We start from the raw sequence: 22,567 nt of genomic DNA, 5'->3' as shown, positions 1-22,567 counted from the left end.
GTCCAGTGTAGGTTGGAACCCCATATGCAGGAAGGCAGTGTATATTCCTTTTATGGTCTTGGGGCCAGGCGCTGTTTGGTGAATTTGTTGTTGAAACATGTTTGTACACACTTCATGCTGTTATTTCGCCCTTGGTTGGCAGTGGTGGGATTCTAACCCATTAACTGTCGGCCATTCTAACATCACAGTGTGTGGTATCCTGCCATTTGGGTGTCGCAGTGGTGACTCTCTCTTGGTCATATTTTGTGACAGAGGTGCCCACTCTTTCTGACAAGGACTGACCACTCAGCATTATAAATGGTCTGCTCTGGGTGATATGGTCATGTTGACTAATGTTGCCACAAAGGTGCATGGATATTTGCTGATGCTGTCTGGATTGAGGATTCAGCCTACTGTTTCCCAAGCTAAAGGTGGAAGGTCTGCATTCTACTTTTGGCTAGTGTGCGCGTGGCTGCTATAACACCTTGTAGCCTTGATCAGTAAGCTACTGGCTGGCTGGTATCCAGTTTTCCAGTCTGGCTTACCTGGGGTTAGGTCTGAGTGAAAACTGGTTGTAAAAACAATAAACCCACCAAAAATGAATTAATAATTGCTACTTTTGAATATAGTTTGTAAGCCGCAGTGGTGCAGTGATAGCATTGTTGCCTCACAGCAAGAGGTTCTCCCGTTTGACTCTTGGCTGGAGCGCCTTCTGTGTGGAGTCTGCATGTCCTCCCTGTGGTGGAGTGGCTTTCGAAAGACATGCGTAGAATGGGTGTGCCCATTCGTCGAGCTGGCACCTCAGCACCCGTAAAAAATCTACTGCTAATCATTAGCGGACCGGAGTTCCGCTGTGGCGACCCCTAACCGGGAAAAAGCCGAAAGAAGAGGAAGATTTTTGAATATAGTTTCAGTGACTTTGACACAACTTGGAAGAGGATGAAATGTTAAGAAGGAAACTGAATATTCTGTATAACTAGAAGGCAGATCAGCAAAGTCTATTGACCTGGGATCCAGCATTTGCCACTTTTGGGGAGGGTGAGGATAGAAGGATTTTATTAAAGCAGTTTTGGGGGGGGGATGAGACAAAGATATCCAGCCAAGAGATGAATAGAGATGGATGGATTGTGTGGCAGAAAACCTACAACAACTGGGTGTGACGATCCAAAAAAAAAAAAAAAAAAAAAAAGGTAGGCGAATTTCTGGAAATCAAGAGAGGTGGTGACAGTTGATCTGACACCTCAAATCCATGTGAAATGAGGGAGGGTGGGATGACTGCATCCTTCAAATGTAACTTCAGTCATAGCAGCTGATTTTAAAAGGTACAATTCCCTCATTTCTCCTAAATATACTTGGTAACCCACAACACAAAAATTGCAAAGCGAGTACAACTTTTTGTACTTGCTCTTTTAATTTAAGACTGTAACGTGGCATCAGTTTTAGCAAGTATAAGCCATGTTACCTGACGTCACAAATCAGATCAGGATTTCCTGTACCCAAAATATATAAAAATGTCTGCAGAGTTCACCACTACCCTATTAAACTATATATACTCAAACTTTCACTAAGTCAAGGTATCATCCCTGATGCATGAAAAGAAGTGATTGTAACCTTTATTCCCAAATGGGAATGTCCTTCACAACCAGCCCATTGTGAAAAATAGCACCTCTTTCTGCCTTGGAAAAGTGCTTAAGCAAGCAACAGTGCCTGGCAGGGTTGTGTGTCATCAGGGAATTAATGTGCACCCATGGGTGTTGAAGCCCCAGTATCTGTGGCTGCAGGTCTTTCTAACCATGTTTGTTTGCGTCTTTCGGCTTTTCCCGGTTAGGGGTCACCACAGCGGAACTCCGGTCCGCTAATGATTAGTAGTTGATTTTTTACGTGCCGAGTTACCAGCCCTGACGCACAACCTTCAACGAAGGTACGCCCATTCACACATGTCTCCACGTAGAAGACGCTCTAGCCGAGAATCGAACTGAACTGGACAACATCTTACTGTGAGGCGACAACGCTACCGCACCACCACCGCGGATATACCATGGGCATTAATTCCCTGATGATACCTGCCTGGAGGACATTATTGCATTTAGACAATGGGCTATCTGTTAAATTGTTTTGCATTTTTTTTAAATTGCTACATACTTTTTTATGTACTTTTGATGTAAAATAGTTCCTCTGTCTAATGTTTCAGACTTGCTGTAATCCATGTTGGTTATGATGGTGGTGGTTGTTAAGAGATGTATTTTATATCCAGAATATGTTAAGTACTTAATGTTTCTGTTTTTTTTCTCTTTCGAGAGAGACACATTCAGAAGCATAGACAGACAAGCTCACACAGATGTCCAAAAAAAAAAAAAAAAAAAAGAAACACAACACATGCGTGCACGCACCCAAGGATGTATGCAAACACTCTTTTATGTAAAAGTAAAGCTTTGTTTCATCACTTTAAACATTATCTTTAACTCCATTCTCACACCACTTTATGAATACAGCATGGTCATCCTGCTGCTGTCTATTTGCCCAAAGTAATTGAGAATATTTTATTTATTTATCCATCCAGCCATTCTTTGACTGGGTTATACCAGGGCGTCACGGAACTTTCCCCTGCTAGCAGCAAATTACTGAACCTTGACATTGGCATATGTGGATTACATACATACATACATACATAAAATATTTCAAGCATAGGCATTAATGCCCTTCTAGCTTGCCAATAATACCATAACACTTGTTCCCATAATAAATGTCAAGACTGTTCTTAAAAATATCTAAACTAGTATTTGCTTTAATGTAATTTGGTAGTCTGTTCCATGCATCAGTTAGTACACTTCCCATTCCTATAGAATCTTCTACATAGGTTGTCTGATGATTCTGTAGTACTTTTTGATGACCCCAAACATTCCCAGAGGTAGTTGCCTCTAAATGCCCTATATATGTGAATAAGATCTCCTCTTAGATATCTGTATGAGACACAGTACAAGTTCAGATATTTTAGTAAACCTCACTCTTTCCTGTGTTGCATTAAAACAAATTGCTTTCATAACAGAGTTTTATAAAGCTGTTATAGGCTTCATCCTTATAAAGCTAGCCTAAAAATAACCCATGGTTTAGGTCTTATTGTAAATGCTTTCCCTCTTCCTCTAGTTAGGCCAGACTGTTCTCTAGCACATCCCATGTGCACGCCAGGAATCGTCTGCTGCAGTGAATGTTACACTAAACTGCTGCTGTATGCATTTCACTGCATTTTGCTGTGCACTGAGTGTGTGCATCGGGAAGCATAGTTCTGTTAGCTCATTGTGTTTTGCTGTACTTGTGCCCAAGGTATTTTCTAGTTTTCATTGAGAGTGCTTGGGCTGTGTTTGGATCCAGCAGCCCTTCTTGTTATATGTTGAATCCACTGTTTGCCTTTTGGTGCCATCTGCTACACATTTTGCTTGGTACACCACATCTGTTTAATCATTCCTTTTCACATATTCTGTACCCCTTCCAGTAATTATTTTCCCCAGTCACAGTGTAAAAAAAAATCTATAGTATTTTTCTCTAATGCATATTTTACATGGAGTTTTACTTCATTTCTTTAATAGTATTTCAGTATTAGAGCATGATTAGGTCTCATTACAAGTTAAGATATCCTCACATAGTCTTGCAGTCATGTTTGTTTACTGGGGACGTTGCCTAGCTGTGAGTCTCAGTTTTGCTCTGTCTTGATATATGTATTCTCCAAAAGTAGTCACTGTAGTAGGGGTAGTGTGCCATGATCTCAGAGAAGACTATTAATGGGGCATTAAAAGAAGAGTTGCCCATTTTAAGTCTCTGATTTTCCCCCTTCCCAACTAGTGTTTGCTTAAAAATTCAGTGACTACCATTTGAAAACACTTTTTGTTTTACTTTTTAATGGTATTTGATGAAATGGACTGTAGTTGGTTAATATTTACAAAAGGAAATGATTATTTTTTTTTTTTTGTGATCCAGTCACCATAAATCTACACACATTCAGACGTAATTTATCTGAAAAATTGTAATGTTACAGAAAGCATTTTTTGTAAGGTTAAGTACAAGTTTAGGGTTGGGGTTTGAGGCATGGCTAGCCCCCTGCCCCACTTTACTAATGCCTGCTAACCCTAGCCCTGCACCTTACTTTAGAAAAATCCTTTCCATAACACTGCCATTACACATGACATTCAGAGAAACAAATGCACACACACCAGCACATGTGCAATACTAAATCTATCTCCTTACTCCAACCCTAACCTGCAAACAGTCACACAAAGATTGCCCCCAACCCCGAATGCTAGTACTTGAAGCCCACACTTACCTTGCCTGCATTTACTCCAGCTTCTTGCATCTTCTGGTAATGTTTTCGAATGGAAGACTTTCACCTTTCCCATGCATTCACGCTCATAATGATTATGCAACGGAGTGAGTGTTACCCAGATAAATACACAAGCATTCACATATATGTGTATATTAGGTAACAAACACACACAAAACACAAAAAGAAAAATCTAGCAAAGCTAGACTTTCCACTGTGCGATACCTTAAACCTCTTGTATCAGAGGAAACATGGAATATATGCAAATTACCCTTTAAGGATATCTGGTATTTCGGCTAAATGGCAATTCTGAATGTCCAAGACTTTTTCTTTTTAAGTCTATTTATGGGCAGTTTCAGGACAATAAAGCCAAATCCCTCTAGCTGTGGACATGCACATTTCTGCCTTCTTATGGCATCATCAGGACAGCATAAGAGGAATGATTTTGAGAAACACAAGGTTGTTGTACCCAACTGATATCCATAAACATTAGGGTGTCTACAATATATCCCAACTAACAAAACTAAAACAATGAGCATAAAGGTCACACAGGGTGATGATGCCATAATAAGGCATGTCCACAGCTAGAGGGGTTTGGCCTTATTGGGGTGAAATTGTGCTGAAACACCTGATATCGTTAAAGGGTAATTTGCATATATCCCATGTTGCCTCTGATACAAGAGGTTTAAGGTATCACACAGTTGAAATTTTCTTTTTGTGTATGTTAACCAATTGGTTTTCCTGTGTGACCTTTTTGCTCATTTGTTTTTATATATGTGTATATTAAATTTATTTTTGCATTTGTGATTTAATCCATGTTTCCTTGGAAATAAATAACAGTATTGTTGCATACAGAAATCTTTGATTTTGTTTGTAGTGACACAGGTTTGGTTTTGGAAAACATTTTTTTGAGCTGCAAATGTGTTTGTTGAGTAGATGATTCAGTTAGCCATTGATCCACAGCAGTGCTGTTGAAGACGTAACCAGTTTGTGGCACCTTTATAGCTAGGAGTTTACCAGCTATGCTGCTTCATACACGTTCTGTAATTGGAGATGTAGTCCTTACCCCTTAAGTTGTTAAAGGGAAGAGTGTCAAAGATAAATGATGGTACATCCTCCCAGAAGTAACACTGATATCTTAACTCTTATTTTATTTTTGCTAAAGCAGGTGTTTTAATGGTTATGTTCTGTAGCTCATCCCACTTTTACTCTACTTGAAAAGTACCAATCTGATGTCATCCTTTTCTTATCCAGCCTCCTCTGTACATAATTATTTTTGCCCTTTGGTGACATTCCCAGCAATATTGTTTTTTTCCTTGGGGAAACTAACACCATGTTGCTTTTTGTTCCATTCAACTTGTTGCACTTTAATGTGTTAAAGCTTACTACGTTATAGTATTTATTGCTCAACACAAACAACTGTTTACTATAATCTTAATTTGGCAGATACAATAATAAACATCTTGAACTTTTCATTTTTTTTCTGTTACATTTTTACTGGATGACAATCCAGCTGGTTGGAAAAAGCATTACATTATCTCAGTACTGTGCATGATCAGATTTTGAATGAGAAGAAAAAGGAAGATATTTAAGAATGAATTATGAGTTGTTCAAGGAGCTTTTTTCCCCATTGTTGAAATGCATAGAGATGGTGAAACTGAAAAACATGCAAATGGAAAGTTAGATGTTGTCTTTTTGGTTGCAGTGCAATATTTGACAATTTGGGTAGGAGACTAAATAGAACGAGATGATGATAGGGTGAGCATTCACCTGTTTTCATATTCATATACAAATTTAATCAGTAATATGCAGTTGTATGCTATAGTTGTTCAGCCAAACTATGTCAGAAACTTTGTTGTCGAATAGTGTCTGTAGTATGACGTTGAAAGCTATTGCAGGCTAAGGGGAAGGATTTGCGCCCTTTTGTGAAACAATGAATTTGAACTTTTGTTTTTCATTAGGTTTGCTGTGACCTTTTCCAAGTATGAGATCAGAATGAAACCCCGAGTAGACGAGCAGGAGTCACCAGGTTATGCAGCCCAGCACCGTCGATTGACCAGCAACACAGAATCGACATTTCAGCATCGTGTGCTTGCACCAGCACCTCCAGCACATGAGACTGCACCTGAAACCATGCAGCCTTCCACTGGTGTTCAGTACTCTGTCACACCTAGCTATCAGGTAACAAGTGTTACTTTGCATTATGAAAATGTTAATCCTTGTAAAACAGTGTGCATTTACTTGTGCATGGGGTACTCTTTTGTAGTTGAGAATAACCACTATTATACCATGACCCCCCCCAAAACGTGCACGCTGATTGGCCAGCGTGCCCATTGTAAATCGAGTTATACTAATGGAAAGAGGTCCGGTCGCCCGGACTTTTTTCCATTAGTATAACTCGTTTTTTTAAAACACTGTCTCGCTATGTTAAATGGGTTTAACATAGCGAGACAGCTTTAAAATAAGCAACGGAGATCTCCATTGCTTATTTTAAAGCTGTCTCGCTATGTTAAACCCATTTAACATAGCGAGACAGTGTTTTAAAAAAAAGCAACGGAGAAAGCAAGATCTCTCGTTATGTTAAACTCATTTAACATAGCGAAACACTAAAAAAAGCAACGGAGATCTTGCTTTCTCCGTTGCTTTTGCCCACAGCTGTGATGTACTGCGCAGGCAGTACATCAGAACTGCCGCGGATGCCAGACATCTGCTGAAGGGCAGCAAACAGGCATTATACTATGCCATTATTTAAGAAAAGTAATAGTTTCTTTTCTTAAATAATGTCATGGTATAATAGCAATAACCCACTTCTGGGTGTGGGTAATGCTAAATTTACCCACGGTTGGCTTTGTTTGGATCCTCGGGCTTCGCCCTCGGGACCAAACCACGCCAACCGTGGGTAAATTTAGCATTACCCACACCCAGGCGTGGGTTATTGCTATAATAAATACATGATCCATGCAAGCAAGTGGTAAGGAACTCCTACCATATGGTGGTGACCTGGATTTGTGTCCAAATTCCGAATATTTGGGTTAGATTATCGCTTTACACTAGCCAGAGAAGACCATGCACAGCTGTTGTCATATGAAGCAGTATTGAGAAGTCTGTACCTTTTGCCTTCCCCTGGTAGCAGCAAATTGCCGAAGCTTAACACTGGCACATGTAGGTTGAGGTAATGGCACAGTTTAGTTTGTTTTAGAAAGGGAACTCTGAGAAAATGGTGCTGGGTGCTGTTACATATATAGTTGTATGTGAAATTGGTCAATTTCTCTTTAAAACAATTAAGACTAAAGGGATGGTGAGTCAGATGATCAGAAAGTGACAGCCAGTCTTTAGTACAGCTTATTTGAGTAAGCAGTTCATGTGTTAAAGCTTCTTATTCGTTTATCTTGACAGCAGTATATATTCATAAAAGTAGTGTAAAAGTATAAGTACCATGCAGGCAGAATTTTTATTGCCACCAAACAGTTGCTCTTTAGCTGCCTTAGACATATTTTATTAGCTTTTATTTTATTTATTTAGTTGTATTTGTTTATTCTGTAAATCTGTTAGGCAAAAGCTCCTTTAATTAGGAGCATTGGTTTGCCTAAATTACTTCCTCAGAGTTGCACCATATATAAATAGAGATTTTTTTTCTGTGGCAGGTACCACGTGTCATATTTTGTTTTTGGTACTGGTTCTGTGGTACTGAATGAGGCATGTACACGAGAATTTGCCTGTTGGTTAAGAGTGAAACAAGCTGCGGGAAGCAAGTGCGTTTTTGGGAGGATTTACCAAAATTTTCCAAGAACATGGTCTGTCAATTTATTGTGCAAAGCTGCTGCTGTGATAGTTATTGCTACTACTCATTACATAAAATCTACCTTTATTATTTTTATTTGTATCTTTTGTTGAACCAAGTGCGACTTGAGTTCTGAACCAATTGATATGCAGCAGTTTAGAGCATCTTTTTGCAGTGGGTATGTTTACAAGTTGTTGTTGACTGCTGTGTAAAAAGTTTCACATCTGTAACTTGACCCATTATCTACCTGCTTCGTCAAGTGGCCCTCAGCCTGACTCCTCCCAAGCTGTGATGCAGCATCAATTCTTATATCTGTCAGCCCTGCTAGTAACTTAGCTTTTCTGATGAACTAATTGTCTCTTATAAACTGGTGGAACCCTTGGATTTATTCCACCCACCAGTACCTCACCCCACTTTCCTCTGGTCATTTCTACTTTTAGTCTCTGTCCACTCCTCAAGCCCTTTTCCCATTTAACTTTACTTCCTTCATATTTTCTAATCCTTTGGTTTACAGAGCTCTTCTCTGATATTTTTTATTTCTTATCTTTCCAAGTCATTCAAGAACACAGATTCTCAATCGAGCTATCTGGCCACCAATTCATGTTATGCCCCTTTTTTTTTTGTTTGCCATACCAGTATTGCCTGCAGTACCCCTCCAATAGCACAATTCCTTTTATCTGTCATACAACCATAATCTTTTAACAAAAAAAAACAAAAAAAAACTTTTATTGCTTAAAAAGGTTCATCCCAAGACAGCATCTCTTTCTTTCTTGCAGGAATTTTGTCCTAGTACAGGCCTACCAGAAAAAAATATCATGCTCTGCTTGACTGGGACACTCCACAATCAGAACTTCCTCAAGCTTGCCTGAATAAACACAAGGAACATTAACAATAAAAATGTGTCTGCTAAAGTCCTGGATCCATCAGTGCTAACTATATATGTTGTACTCTCAGAAACATGGCTGAACCATAACCATACATAGTTTGATTTCAGGTTTCTTTGATGTAGCTTGTACAGATTTGATAAAACTAACAAGGCAAGGGTCGTAAAGTGACATATAATTCCTAAATATATTGCTGAACCTTTATAGCTCCCTTCTCCTTTGAATGGCTAAGGCAGTTACTGCCAGTCTCTTAATATAAGACTGTCTAAGTGTTGCAGTTATTCATTTTTCTTAAAATTGTGTTTCCTTCATGACTGAAAGTACATTTCAATGACTATTCGTATTAATTGTGAATCCTTCCTCCTTGTAGACTTTGGCATTGTCTGGAGGCGCAAGCCTAGACTTCATTGTTGTTCCTTAGGCTTTTCCTGGTTAGGGGTCGCCACAGTGGAACTCCGGTCCGCTAATGATTGGCAGTAGATTTTCACGGTGTCGAGGTGCCAGCTCGACGCCCAACTTTAAATGAAGGCACGCCCATTCGCGCATGTCTTTCGAACGCCACTTGACCACGGGGAGGACATGCAGACTCCACACAGAAGGCACTCCCAGAAGTAAATAATTTTGTCATCTTTGGTTATACCCAGCATGTCAGGTTAAACACCAGAAATGACAAGCCCTCCTTTAAAATTATTGTTGACGTCTGTGATTTTTGGTAACATGCTTTCTAAGAATTAACTGCGCTACCACATATTACCTGGCATCCTTAGTGAGTTGGAATGAAGCCAGAGTTTGGTTTGCAAACATTTTTTTATTTACATAATTGCCATTCAAATTCCATCCACATGGGTAAGCATCTAACCAGTAGTGATTCTGTTTTTATTTTGTATATTTATTGACAAGGCAAACTCACTTTGTCAGTTTGTCTCTTTTTAAGGTTGACCTGGGAGCACTGTCTGGTTGAGTGACTTGCTTAGAGTTGCACAGTAAGCAAATGAAGGTAGAAGGAATCAAACCCTGTACCCTAGGTTAGGAAGCAGATTCTTGGACAGATTCTACAACTAAAATCAGTCAAGCTACACTAGAATTCACTGTGACTGTACACGATCTTAAGATTAACTCCACACATTCTAGGCTTTTCTTTCCAAAAAATGCTTTTCCTTCCATCACCAAAAGGGTTGCTTACAGAGAAAGCCTCATTTAATAATTATGCTGCTTTATGCCTAGATTTGTTTTCATTTGGCTTATTGTATTTTCCTTTCTGTGTCGCTCATCATTTGTTACAGTATAGGAAAGGAGGGATGGAGTTATTACGAGCATGTACTAGCATGGGAAAACAAAATAATTAGATCTCTAGTCAATAAAAATAACTAAATCTGGGTATTTTTGTGCCTTATTAGTCACAGGTAAACGCCATCAGATTTCATATAAATATTGTAGCCTCTAGCTACAGTTCTGAGACTGAACAAAAATGTGTTTCAAGCTCATGAACAAGAAAACTCACATACACACTACTTATTTTCTTTTTGCAAATTGATTGGGTTTTCCTTCAGTGAAGCCTTGAGTGCCATGTAGTAAATGCAGAGAACAGGAAAAACATTTTCCTTCTATAATTATTTGATATTACAGTATTTCTACACTGCAATGTCTGTAAAATTCTGTTATATTCTTGCATTTGCGTTGCAGCATTTTTGCATTATGTACACTTTGACTGAGGGAAGTTAATGAATAGAGTTAAGGAATAGCTTCATCAAAGACACAGATTCTAGCTGTGGTATCAAAAATCTGAGTACAACACAAGATAGCTCATCTTTATCTGTGTATTTTTGCCATGGACTTGCACATGGTTTTCACATACAGTCTAAAGCATCCCCCCCCCCCAGTGCCTTTTTATGTAGAGTACCCCTTTTGGCATTCCTGCATAGCAAACTCAAACGCCAATTTGGACAGCATCATGGTGGCACTGACTTCCAAAATGGCTGTGCATTGAGTAAAAGCTTAATTTTAGCTTTCCCTGTGTGAAAACAGAAACTTTGCAGAGAAAACTAGTGGACTTAGATTTCTGGGTAAATTTCAGTAACTGCCTGGTAATTGCACTGCCTGGATACTAGGCAAAAAGAAATAGCGAGGACCTGAAGGAAAAAAGGCTATAAAAGGTGACAGAAAAGCACGGACTGGGAAAAGTACTGTATCTGTTAAGCAAAAAGCAGTGCAAGCTCCAGACAGGACTTCCAGTAACCTAGGGGAAAGTACAAGGCAACTGCACACAGACCTGGCTAAAATAAATGAAACACTGATGGAGTAGATCATCTCAAAACAATAAAAGGCTGGAAAAAATGAAAGATGCTTTAAACAGATATTAAGGTAAGATAAAACTGCAAAACTGAGGCATCAAAATGAAGAAAAGGGTGGCTGAATATAAGACTGCACAAGAAGAGATGTTTCAAAAACTAATAGAATTAGAGGACAGAGCACATAGGGGAAAATCTGAAATGTTCTGCTGAAAGGAACAGACTATTAATTGTATGAAAGCACAAATAAACAACTGGACTGGTATTCCACAATATGAATTGTTAATTGAAAAGCCACACCGTGTGTATGCTCTAAACCTGGTTATGGAAAAAACAGCCTAGACCTTTAATAGTAAAGATGCAGTCTTACCAGAAGAATAAGCTGATTCTGACAAACTGTGTCAGTAGGACAAAATACATAAAGTGGGGATACAGCAAAGTGTTTGTGGAGTATGACTGACTACTCATTGTACACCAGGCAGAAGAGTAAAGTTGTCCCATTATTCAGGGAGTGTTCAAGAAGCAGGCTTGAGATTCAAACTGCTTTTCCCTGCTATCTTTCCTGGAGGAACAAAATCATTTTGAAGTACATGCTAAGGAAGAAATACAAAAGTTTGTCCAACAAAAAGTGAGCTGTGAAACAGAAGGAGATTCTGCTTCTTGTTCATCTGGTAGTAAAGACCACAGAGAGACTGCCAGTGAAACCTTTTCCAGTGTTTCAACAGAAAATGTCTGATAGAGGGAAAAAAGCATAATAGTTGACTAGAAGTATCAAGAGTATGTTGGAAAAGCAAAGACAGGGTTTGGGATAAGAGATGAACAGGAATAGAAGAAGACAATCTTTAAGGACTTTCTTGGAATTTTGTTAAAGTTGTAGGGGGACTCTAAAGCATTTCCTCTACTTCATGTTATTAATGTTTGGGGAATAAAATCAATAACTGGGACACTGACAAATGTGGGATTACAAAACGGTAATTATATTTGTGAAACATGACAGAGCAAGAAAATCTGGAAATATTGGAATTTTTTTGGTCTTGGTTAAACTTGTAGGGAATTCTAAAGCATATGTCCTACTCCATGTCATTAATGTTTAGAAAAAAGTGTAAGTAAAACTTTTTTTCTTAATAGTATTATTTAAGTGGTGCATGATTTTCTTTGCATGTTATAAACTAAAGTTTTTTTCAGTTATTTTTAAGTCTAATGTGGTTACTGATGTAAATAGGTGCTCTCATTTTTTCTTTTGCTTTTCTCTTTTCTCTCTTTCCCTGTTCAGTGTTAAGAAATGTAGGCACTGCAATGTTTAAAAAAAGATCTGGTTAAAAGAGCATGGCAAAAGAAAAATTAGTGTACTTTTTGTCATTTTTGGATAGGGGATGACTGGGTGTTAAGGCCATTAGCTTAATCTAATAAGTTTCAAGAGAAAGCAAATAAATGAAAAAGACTACTAAAACAACCTTATAATATTCAACAAACAGTTTTCTGCCTGGTTCTCATGTCTCTTGCAGACAATCTGATAAAGAGAAATGGCTTGGAGAAAATGTTTTTTGAAATAATTCAAGTGTTTTTCTAGCTGGGAGAGCTATAAAGACAAGACAAAAACAGACAACACTTAAAAGAACCACAAGATACACCATGTGTCTTAGAATGGATAACCTTTCTTTTAGGTTAGCTCAGGTCGGTGTGTGTGGCTGACAGTTTAGAACATTTGTTCCTATCAGAAGGGTAAAACTTCAATATTTGACGATGTACATAGTTTTGTGTTATTATGTTAATAGGTTTTATGGGGGGTTTGTGTGTGTGTGTGTGTGTGTGTGTGTGTGTATAATCTTGTTTGAGGGTTTTCAATAAAACAAAGTTCTGTAAGATGTGACATAAGCTCAAATAGAGATGACAAGAAACAACAGTGTAAAAGATTAACCTGCCAGGCAGTACATGCATGTAACACAAAAGATGAAACTAGTCCGTTAACAAAAAGCTATTGTACATAAAAGGTGAGAATAGTAATCTTTTCAAGAATATGACACCTTCTGTAGTGGCTTTAAACGTTAATGGTCTCAAGATACAAAAATTAAGTACTGAACTATATTAAAAATGTGTGCAAATAGCTATGATACAGGGGAGACACTGGAAAGAAGTGAACATGTGAATTTGATAAAAGTTTTTTTCAGGGTGGTTATGCAGCAGAATTTATTTTTATTTTATTTTACATTTGTTGACCGGGATAGTCCGAATGGATGCATGTCAATTTTCAGCGGAGGCCCAGGGAGAAAAGCTCCAAGGGTAAGCAGATGCAGCATTACATATTACAAACAGATTATTTACAGAGTTTACATAACTAAGCAAGTTAAACAAGTTCCATGACACCTTCTGTAGTGGCTTTAAACGTTAATGGTCTCACAGATACAAAAATTAAGTACTGAACTATATTAAAAATGTGTGCAAAGAATACCTGGGGCAAAGGAAGAGAGGAGTACTTATATTAATTGCAAGAGGAGATCTAATAGTAATAGAAGACTGTAAAGGTAATAATGGTAGATTTGTAGTAGTAAGGGGCCACTAGCAAGGGAGGAGGATTACACTGGCATGTATTTATATTCCACCAAAAACTGCTATAATGGAGCTTAAGAAAATTCTGGGAGAAGTAATCGGCTTTCAGCAAGGAATATTACTTATAGGTAGGGACTGGAATTTGATTTACAATAGGGAAGATGTGTCTGGGGGGGGACAGAAGAAAAAATATAACAAAGGATAGTATATTTTTAAAGAAATTTTATAAAAATATTTGACATGGGAGATGTGAATTCAGAACTAGGATTAGGAGTGAATTTGCATATTCCCCAAGATACAAAGTGGGCTAAGTAGGCAGAATTTACATTTCACAGGAACATGTGTATTTAATTGAAGGGCTTGATATGCACCTAATAACTAGTTTAGATCATGCACCATAAATAACTAAAATAAAAACACAGGGTAATGAAATAAAAATGAGACACTGGCCTTTTCCCAGCTATCTGTTGAAAAGAGAGGAATTTAAGGAATGGGTAGTGGAAATTATTCAGATGCTATTAGAAAAGATAGAAATTTCTTTTGAAAATACAGAGTGGGATAAAATTAAAGTGGAGTTTAACATTTAGGGTGGAAATAAAACAAAGGGAGATGTGGCTAAGAAGTAACGAGAAGTATTTAGAGGGACTGACAAATGAAGTATTGCAAAATAGGGACAATCTCCCAGAACAAGAGGAGGAGTAACTACAGAATACTAAACAGAAAGTAAGGGATTACCTTGATAATATGCACGAGTTTAGAAAGATTGATGTTAGGCAACTGTTTTTTGATAACTCTAGAGCAAAAACATTTTAGCACAACATTTCAGGTAACAAAAAGTAGAATGGCTGTCACCAAGCTTAGAGAGCCTATAACAAAGGATCCTGTAGAAGCATTAGAGGTATTTTAGAAATTCCATAAAAGTCTGTATAAAGAAATATGGAAATCCAAGAAAAGGTACAGTTGGAAATGTTTATGGAAGAATTAAATATGCCAAGGTTAGTGGTAGAAGAGTCTCAGTTACTAACCGGATAGGAAGAGATGAGATAAAAATGGTGCTGTATAACCAATCTACAGGAAAGTCCCCAGGAATAGATGGTATTCTTGTGGAAGTTTGTAAGCTAGGAGGGAAAAAGCTGATGAACTGGAAGGTTTTCTTTAACAGTATTTTAAGAGGAGGAGAAGTACTAACATCCTGGAAGAAAACGGTGGTAGCTGTAATACCTAAAGAGGGTAAAGATCCAGCGTCATATAGGCCCATTTCAATACTAAACTATGATTATAAAGTGTCTGTCTATAATGGCTAAAAGAATGGCAAATGTGATGCCAAAATTTATAGATATGGATCAATGTGGTTTTGTGGAGAAGGAGGCAAACTTTTGACAGCATTAACAAAACACCGATCTAGAGGGAAGCAGAATGTAAGAAAATTACCACTGTTGTTGATGGGTTTTTATGCAGAGAAAGCATTTGATGGAGTAAGCTGGGACTTTATGAGCAATGGAAGGATTTGCATTCTCAGATAAAATTATAAGGTTAATTAGGAGAATACATGAGGGATCAGAGGCAAAAATTAAAGTGGGTGGGGTCCTCTCTGATATCTGCTTGAGCAGAGGAATCAGGCAGGGGTGTCCTCTCTCTCACCTTTATTTGCATTATATCGAGATCCATTGGCAAAAAATAAGGGACTCAAAAATTCAAGGATATAATTGGTATTGTCGTCAAGAAAACCTGGCTCTGTTTGCAGATGACATTATTTTATACTTGACAAAACCAGAAAGAGACATTGCAGTGCTGTGGAATGTATTGAAACAGTTTATCTTTTTGGGATACAAAATTGAATGAAGCTAAATTAAAGGCAATGCTGGTAAATTATGTATACCCATGCACACTGGTTCAGCAATTTCCACACTTATGGGGACATGATAAAATTGAGTATGGATTAAAAATGACTGCTGTGTGACAGCTAATGATATGTGGAGAGAGACTAAAAAGATAAAAAACTGAGAAAATGAAAGCTCTGTTATGTAGATATAGATAGTAAGTCTTATACACAGGTCAGGCATATTTTTATCAACCAGAGGAAAAGTTGTGAATAGCAATTAACAAAGAACTGAAGGATTTTATCTGGGAGGGGAAGATGGCAAGAGTCAAGTGGTGTAACTTATTATTTCAGTAGAACAGGATGGATTGGGTTACCTGATTTGAAGGGGTATTTCAGAGCAACACAATTAAGGCTCCTATACATAGCATAAGCAGAAAACTATAATTCAGAATAGAAAGAGGTGATGATGAAACTGGGGCAAACTCAAGAAACAAGGAGAGTCTGGGATTTTGGATGCCGACCTTTAAAGTGAGTAGCAATAATCATACAGAATATTATATTCATAAAGTAGCAGAAAGTATTTTAAGAACTAAGCCAACACAGAAATGGAGAAAGGAGATTGTGTTAATAGGGATGACCGCAGTTGGGGATACAGACAATAAGCAAGGGGGGCTGGAATTTATTGGAGAAAACTGGCAAAGGAACCAAGGTCTTGGGAGCAAGCAACTAGAGAGGGGGAGGTAATAGAATGGGAAGACGCCAATAACTTGTTTGGAATGCGGGTTAGAGATTGCCTTCCCTGTCAAGGATTGATATCAGAGTATAGGTAAGGAGAAGAAATTGTGTGTGGGGGGGATCCTAATTGAAAGACCAGCACTGGTAGAGTTTTTAGTAGAATCTAGAACAGAAGTTGCCGTTGTGAAAGGAATAATTAGTAGAGCATGTAAAATATTGCATAATAAGTAAAAGAATCAGTTAGAGGAGGGTAGAAAGGATAGGGAAGAGGGATTGTATAAGAAAGTCACAAAGAAACATTGGGGGTATATGTACATCTCCAAAACATACAACGCAGTCTAGAAAATGCAGGATCTTTCCTTGGAAATGTTTACGTAGGTATTTTTGCACCCGAAGTTGACTCCAAAGAATTTTTCCTCCGGTAGACAGCAAATGTTGGAGGTATGATGGGGTAGAAAGAGGTAACTGGAAACATATTTTCTGGGAGTGTAATGAGTTGGCAGACTTTAAAGATTCCTGCAGACTGCTCTGTCTGAGATGCTGGGTGAGCAAATTGGTGTAGCTAAGGAAATTACTTTTTTGAGCTATGATACAGAATCGGAACTGCTTAGAACATAGTAAGGCCTTGCTGAGTCTAATTATGATGGCTGCCAAAAAAGCAATTTCTAGAAAATGGAAAAAAAGTCTAAACCAACTTTACTAGAAGTAACGAAGATAGTAACTGAGATAAAACAACTGGAATTGGGATCTGTAGAAAAGGAAGGAACAAAAATCCCATTGGAAAAAATGGGAAGTGTGGGATCAATACATGCAGTGGAAGAACAAGGTTTAAAAGAAAGCAGTATTTGAATTAACTATTTAATGGTTGTTTGACAATGACTGGATATATTATAAGTGATGTATGATGATTGCAGCTGCAGTTGTGTCTGCATGGTTTGTTATAATGTTTACAACTTAGATTGTGTCGGTATGGTTTATTTTCATTTATATACGTGTAAAATTGCCTATGTCATGCATCATAATTTTATAAAGATGTTTCTTGTTTAAAAAAAAAAAAAACATCACGGTGGCACTACTTGGTGATAGGAGTCTAAATAGAGAGATGCCTGACTTTGAGGCCCTCCTGCAGCTCAAACATATGACATGATTTCATTCCTGTAATAGCACTCCCTTATATACCTTAGTTTAACATCTGTCATTCCTTCAGGCCATTGGGTAACTGGTAGGGGGAGGGGAGTAATATATATATATATATATATATATATATATATATATATATATATATATATATATATATATATATATATATATATATACATTTTTTTTTCTTTTGTCAGAACGCTGTCATTTCAAGTCAGATTACCTAAAACCCTAACTTAGTAGATAAAAATCACCATTAGCAAATTCCGATATTACTTCTTTGCTAGTTACAGATCTCCATCAATGGTCTCTCAAATGTCACAGAAGTCACCTTAACACCATTTAGAGATGAAATATCAAACCAAATACCTTCTTGCTAGGGTATATTGATTACTTGTGCATTAACTGGCACACTTGCACCTCAAAAAATGGACATGCTTAGCAATTTCAGAACTTGAATGCTTAATGCACTGGAGAAAATTGTACAACTATCCAGTAGATGCTCTAATGTCTTTGCCCTTGTCTTTACCAAATTAGCCATGTCTGTACTCCACCCTAGTTAAATCTGACCACAGATCAGTTTTTTTCTCTGCCTGGCTTAGTGTTACGAACCCACGACCAAATGAGACCGTTGTTACCGTTTTCACTAGGGCTAGTCTGCTTTTGGTTATAGAAGACTTGTGCAAAATTGCCAACAGTTCCTTGCAAATGCACCCAACTGTGTAGGCTGCCACATTTTACCTCTGATTTTACCAACACTGAAACAGCTGCTTAGAAAGGTCTGTAGCTGTTGGCCGTAACTCCCATATGAATAAACAGTGTAACAGAAGATGAAAAGTTGTAAGTTCCCATCCTCCTTTTTTCTCTAACTACAATGAAATATAGCAGCAAGGAACTTAAATGTTAAGAAGAGTACAAGCCTAGGACTACTACATACACCAAAGGAAACTATAAAACTTAATTTATGTCAGGAAATTAAGGAATAATGTCCAACAGTGCACTGCACTCGTCTGTAATATATTCCTATCCCAGGGGTATAGCCAATTTATTAGCAGAGACATTTAGTGTAAACTTCAACCACCTACCTACTTTGTTGCCTGCAATGTTCTTCTAAATTTAGTTTTGTGTGAAATCACTCAGTGCACACTGGTTATCTCAGTCTGGACAAGGCTTTAGACACTAACCCTGTTTTGCTATTGTTAACAGATAGACAAACTTCATGTAAATCCCTTTGTTATCTGCTGGATTATAGATGGTCTTTTAAAGTGGGGGTGCAAGGGGGCTTGTAAGTACTTGGAATAAAAAATCATGTTTGGAACTGTGAGAACAGATTTTGCTAAGCAAAACTTGTAAGTTCAGTTTCCTGGTAATGTCCTTTTTAAATCTAAAATTTTCTGTACAATGTTGGTTCTTCCAGACAGAATAAATGACCCTCCTCCTTGGTATTCAGTTTTATAATCACAGGAACGTTACTGGATAAGTAATAAATTTTATGTTCAAAATCACTAGAGTTCAGTTTCCAGGTAATCCTGTTGTGTAATGATTCACTGGCTAATATTTTTGCCATGTGTTCTGTACTGTTGTGCATTTCTGAAGTACTTTTACCTATGTAGTTACAGTCATCTACTGTTGGTGCCCATTTTGGTAAAATCCTTGTTTGCAGTGGACTTTGATTCCTGTTCTGAAATATACTTTTGTAATCTGCATTTTTTTTATAAGTGTCTCTGTGACAATTTTTCTCCTCCTTGAGGCATTGTCAAAAATGTCACCGTTTTGTAATAATTTCTCTTTACTTCATCCACTTCTAAACCTGATTGCTTGTAACTGTTAGCTTTAACAATCTTGAGATGAATATTGTTGTGACATAATCAATTATATCCCTATGGATTTTTTGTTTCTTATTTTTAAGAACCAGCTATTTATTAACTTTTAATTTCATGGAAATTTATTGTTAGCTGTTGACAGCTTGATTTTGACCATAATAGCGGCTACTCATTTGTGGAGCTTATTCGGTTCATATTAAGTGTTTTCTGGAAAAAAAAAAAAAAAAAAAAAAGATCCTTGTAGGATAAACCTATCTTTTCATCAAGTTATTTCCACTTGTATGCAAATTCATTGGAGAAATGTATGCTGTTGTCTAGTTTTTGATTCTCAGACCGCAAGTATGTTTGCATGTGTTTTGTACATTCCTGGAAAAAATATTAAATCCCACTGTAGCTTTAACTTTTTAACAAAGCTGATTCCAAGTTGTTAAAATGTCTGAGTCTAGGAGAACGATATATTGGTATCTTTAGGAATGGCAAGTTTGTACTTTTATTATGAATTCATGTGGAAAACAAGAATTTTAAAGCTTCAACATAGGCAAGTTTCATTCAGAACATGACACACTGTCTCGTTGGTTGTTGAATTAGGAAGAAATACAGTGTCACTTTGAGTTTCTCATTCAAATGTAATGCTGTGGATAGAATGTTTATTTTACTGGTGATTTCTACAGTTTCAGCATTTAGGCAGAGTTTTTTGGGCTGTTTTGGCGGTAAAACTCATTACTCTTGTGTACCACCAGTACCAGTGTAATACCAGTATTCCCACACTGAACAGCTATTGCACTTGGGAAAACTCCTCTTGATTTCTACCTTTCTCTGTGAATGTCCCTAAATGTACCACCCTGTCCAACAAGCTATACAAATTGTAAGCTATTTTGGGTTTTAAATTAACAGTATTACCTAAATGATGGTCACTAGTAATGATATACTAGGGTTTACTATCGGTCTAATCACCCATTCTGTGAAGGGGGCATACCAGGTCAAAAAAATAAATGTCTTCTTTTTTTAAAATCGCTATTCGTAATTATTCCTTTGAACTTGCTCCTAATAATTGTAGGTTCTCCCCCCCCCCCATTTTTGTTTTCCTAAGGATGTATTTAACAATTTTTCTGAATAACGCTGATTTAAAATGCTGTATGATGATCTAGGTGGCTTAGTGGACGTCCGGATGATATGAAAAGATTTTATTGGCTCTATAAAATTTATTAGTAGTTGTAAATATTGAATATGAATACTTGTGGCATGTAGAAAATCCTTGATAAAGGACCGTTTTCTTTATAACAGTGTGTACCTTATTTCCCTTTGCACAAACTTTCAAAAGGGCTTTAAACCTGCTGACCTTCAGGAATATCGAAAGCATTACCTTTGCATTGATGTTTTCTACTTTTAATCTGTATGTCAAAGTTATTTTTAAAGAAATTAATAACGGAGTAGTTCTGATTGTAAGGAAGGTGAGCAAGTTTTTGCAAAAAGTGTCTTGCATGAATTCATTTTTTTTTTGTTACCTAAAACAATTTGGAGATGTAGAGCAGCAGGGGAAAGTGGGCCTGACTGAGCTGTTACAGAGGCGGGACAATATTTTGCTATCCTACATTGCACACCCACCCAGGGACCATACTACACTGCCACAAAGAGGAGGAGGTAGAATTTGGTAGGTCAAGCGGTCCCCCCCGCCCCCGACCCAGTACGGGAGCTCAGACTTGCCAAGACCTTTTGCCTTAGATCCATGATGGGCTCCAGAGATAACTGGAGTAAGTCTGTGGGCCATGATCTAGCTGATAGACCTGGTGCAGATGGGGGACAATTGTAGTTGTCAGCACATTTGGATATCCAAATCTGATTTCCACTTTTATATCTAGGAAAAATCCAGAATGCACCAATCACGGTACAACTCCCTGTGAGGCATCAGAGGTAACAACTCATCTGCACTGACATATTATACACCCTGCAGCTTATTGCCTAACCAGTGTTCTACCCATTAAAGTATGTATGACTTGACAGTTTTTAACTGGTCAAATATTTCTTTATGAAGAATAATGTTGAAGGATTTACAACATCAAGGTAAGCAGTGTACAGTGTCAGTATTTCATCAACAGCTGCTGTTTTACCTCGTAAAATCTCCCCTTAACTAACCCTTGTCAAGTCTTTGCATCGTTTTGATAGTTCTCCATTATGACTGCCATCATGCTTTCACATAGAATAATGGTCAGCCTGATGGGTCTACAATTGTTTTGGGTCTGTGCTGGTACTACTGCAGTGTGTCTCAAAATGTCATGGATATGTCTACCTATTAGCATTTTATTTTGCACAGATGATAAGTTATGTTAGGCTTTATTTGATCTTGCTTAGGAAACCACAAGGCAAGTTGTCTGCAGTTATTAATAGTTGCCTACTGGATGCATCTACTTGTGTACGGACATGGCTTTGCTTATTCTGAAGTCTCAGAATATGTTTAGTCTTGTAGATGAGTGATCACTTTGTGGATAACATCACTTTCAGAATGATTTGCAGATTGGTCATTGTTTAGAGATAGCATGTTACTTTTCCATGTCTTACCAGTAAAAACTGAGAAATGCAGATATTAATAATATCCTCAAACTCTGTTGTAGTATCGTAATTCATTTGGGCCACTGAGAAAAATGTCCCAGTCTGTTTTCATTTATTGCATTATATTTTCTACAAGTGATGTCTAGGAAAATAATTTGTTGGGATCTGGTTTTACTTTTTGGTTATGGATGATGGTATTGTGATTTTTGTGTAACCATTGGTGGGATGTATAAAGATCCTGGGTTTTCAGTATGGTGTCTAAGATACGGCTACCTGTAGCTAGATCTTATGGTCTTTGTTCCAAATTGATGTCTATTAAACTTTGGACACATTTTTATTTGATATTGAATAATCTACAGTTAATATTTGGGTAGCCATATACACTTGAGGATAGCATTTCTTTGATTTTTTTTTTTTACACGTTTAGAAGGTTAACCAGAAAATTGCAGTGGTATGTAGTGGTTAGTAAGGTATAGTAGGTTCCTATTATACTGCATTTAGTGCCACTGATATTTCTTGCTTTGAGCAGTTTCTAATCCTGAGATTTTTTTCTAGGCTTCTGGTTTTAGGTGATTATTTGTTGTCTTTCCCATTGGATCTACAGGGATATAAAGAGTTATTCTGTGTACTTTATGTGCATTTTGGATCTTTAAATCGAAAAGTTTGTAAAGTACGACTAATTTTATTATTAAAACTAGAGTTAATGCTA

At 37.4% G+C, this 22,567-nt stretch overlaps 1 protein-coding gene across 1 annotated transcript in view; it reads left to right on the top strand.

The window, feature by feature from the left end:
- The window catches only part of LOC122806647 (paired amphipathic helix protein Sin3a-like), a 1,669,103-nt gene that overhangs the window by 130,270 nt on the left and 1,516,266 nt on the right, over positions 1–22,567 (top strand). Inside the window, exon 3 of the mRNA XM_044077237.1 lies at positions 6,253–6,472. Within this exon, the coding sequence (XP_043933172.1) occupies positions 6,287–6,472 (186 nt within the window). The 5' untranslated portion in view covers positions 6,253–6,286. The remainder of the gene's footprint in view (positions 1–6,252; positions 6,473–22,567) is intronic.

The sequence above is a fragment of the Protopterus annectens genome, chromosome 7.part0 (genome assembly GCF_019279795.1).
Source record: "Protopterus annectens isolate FY-2018-M chromosome 7.part0, PAN1.0, whole genome shotgun sequence".
NCBI classification, from domain to species: Eukaryota; Metazoa; Chordata; order Ceratodontiformes; family Protopteridae; genus Protopterus; species Protopterus annectens.
This window is presented reverse-complemented; position numbering and strand designations above follow the sequence as displayed.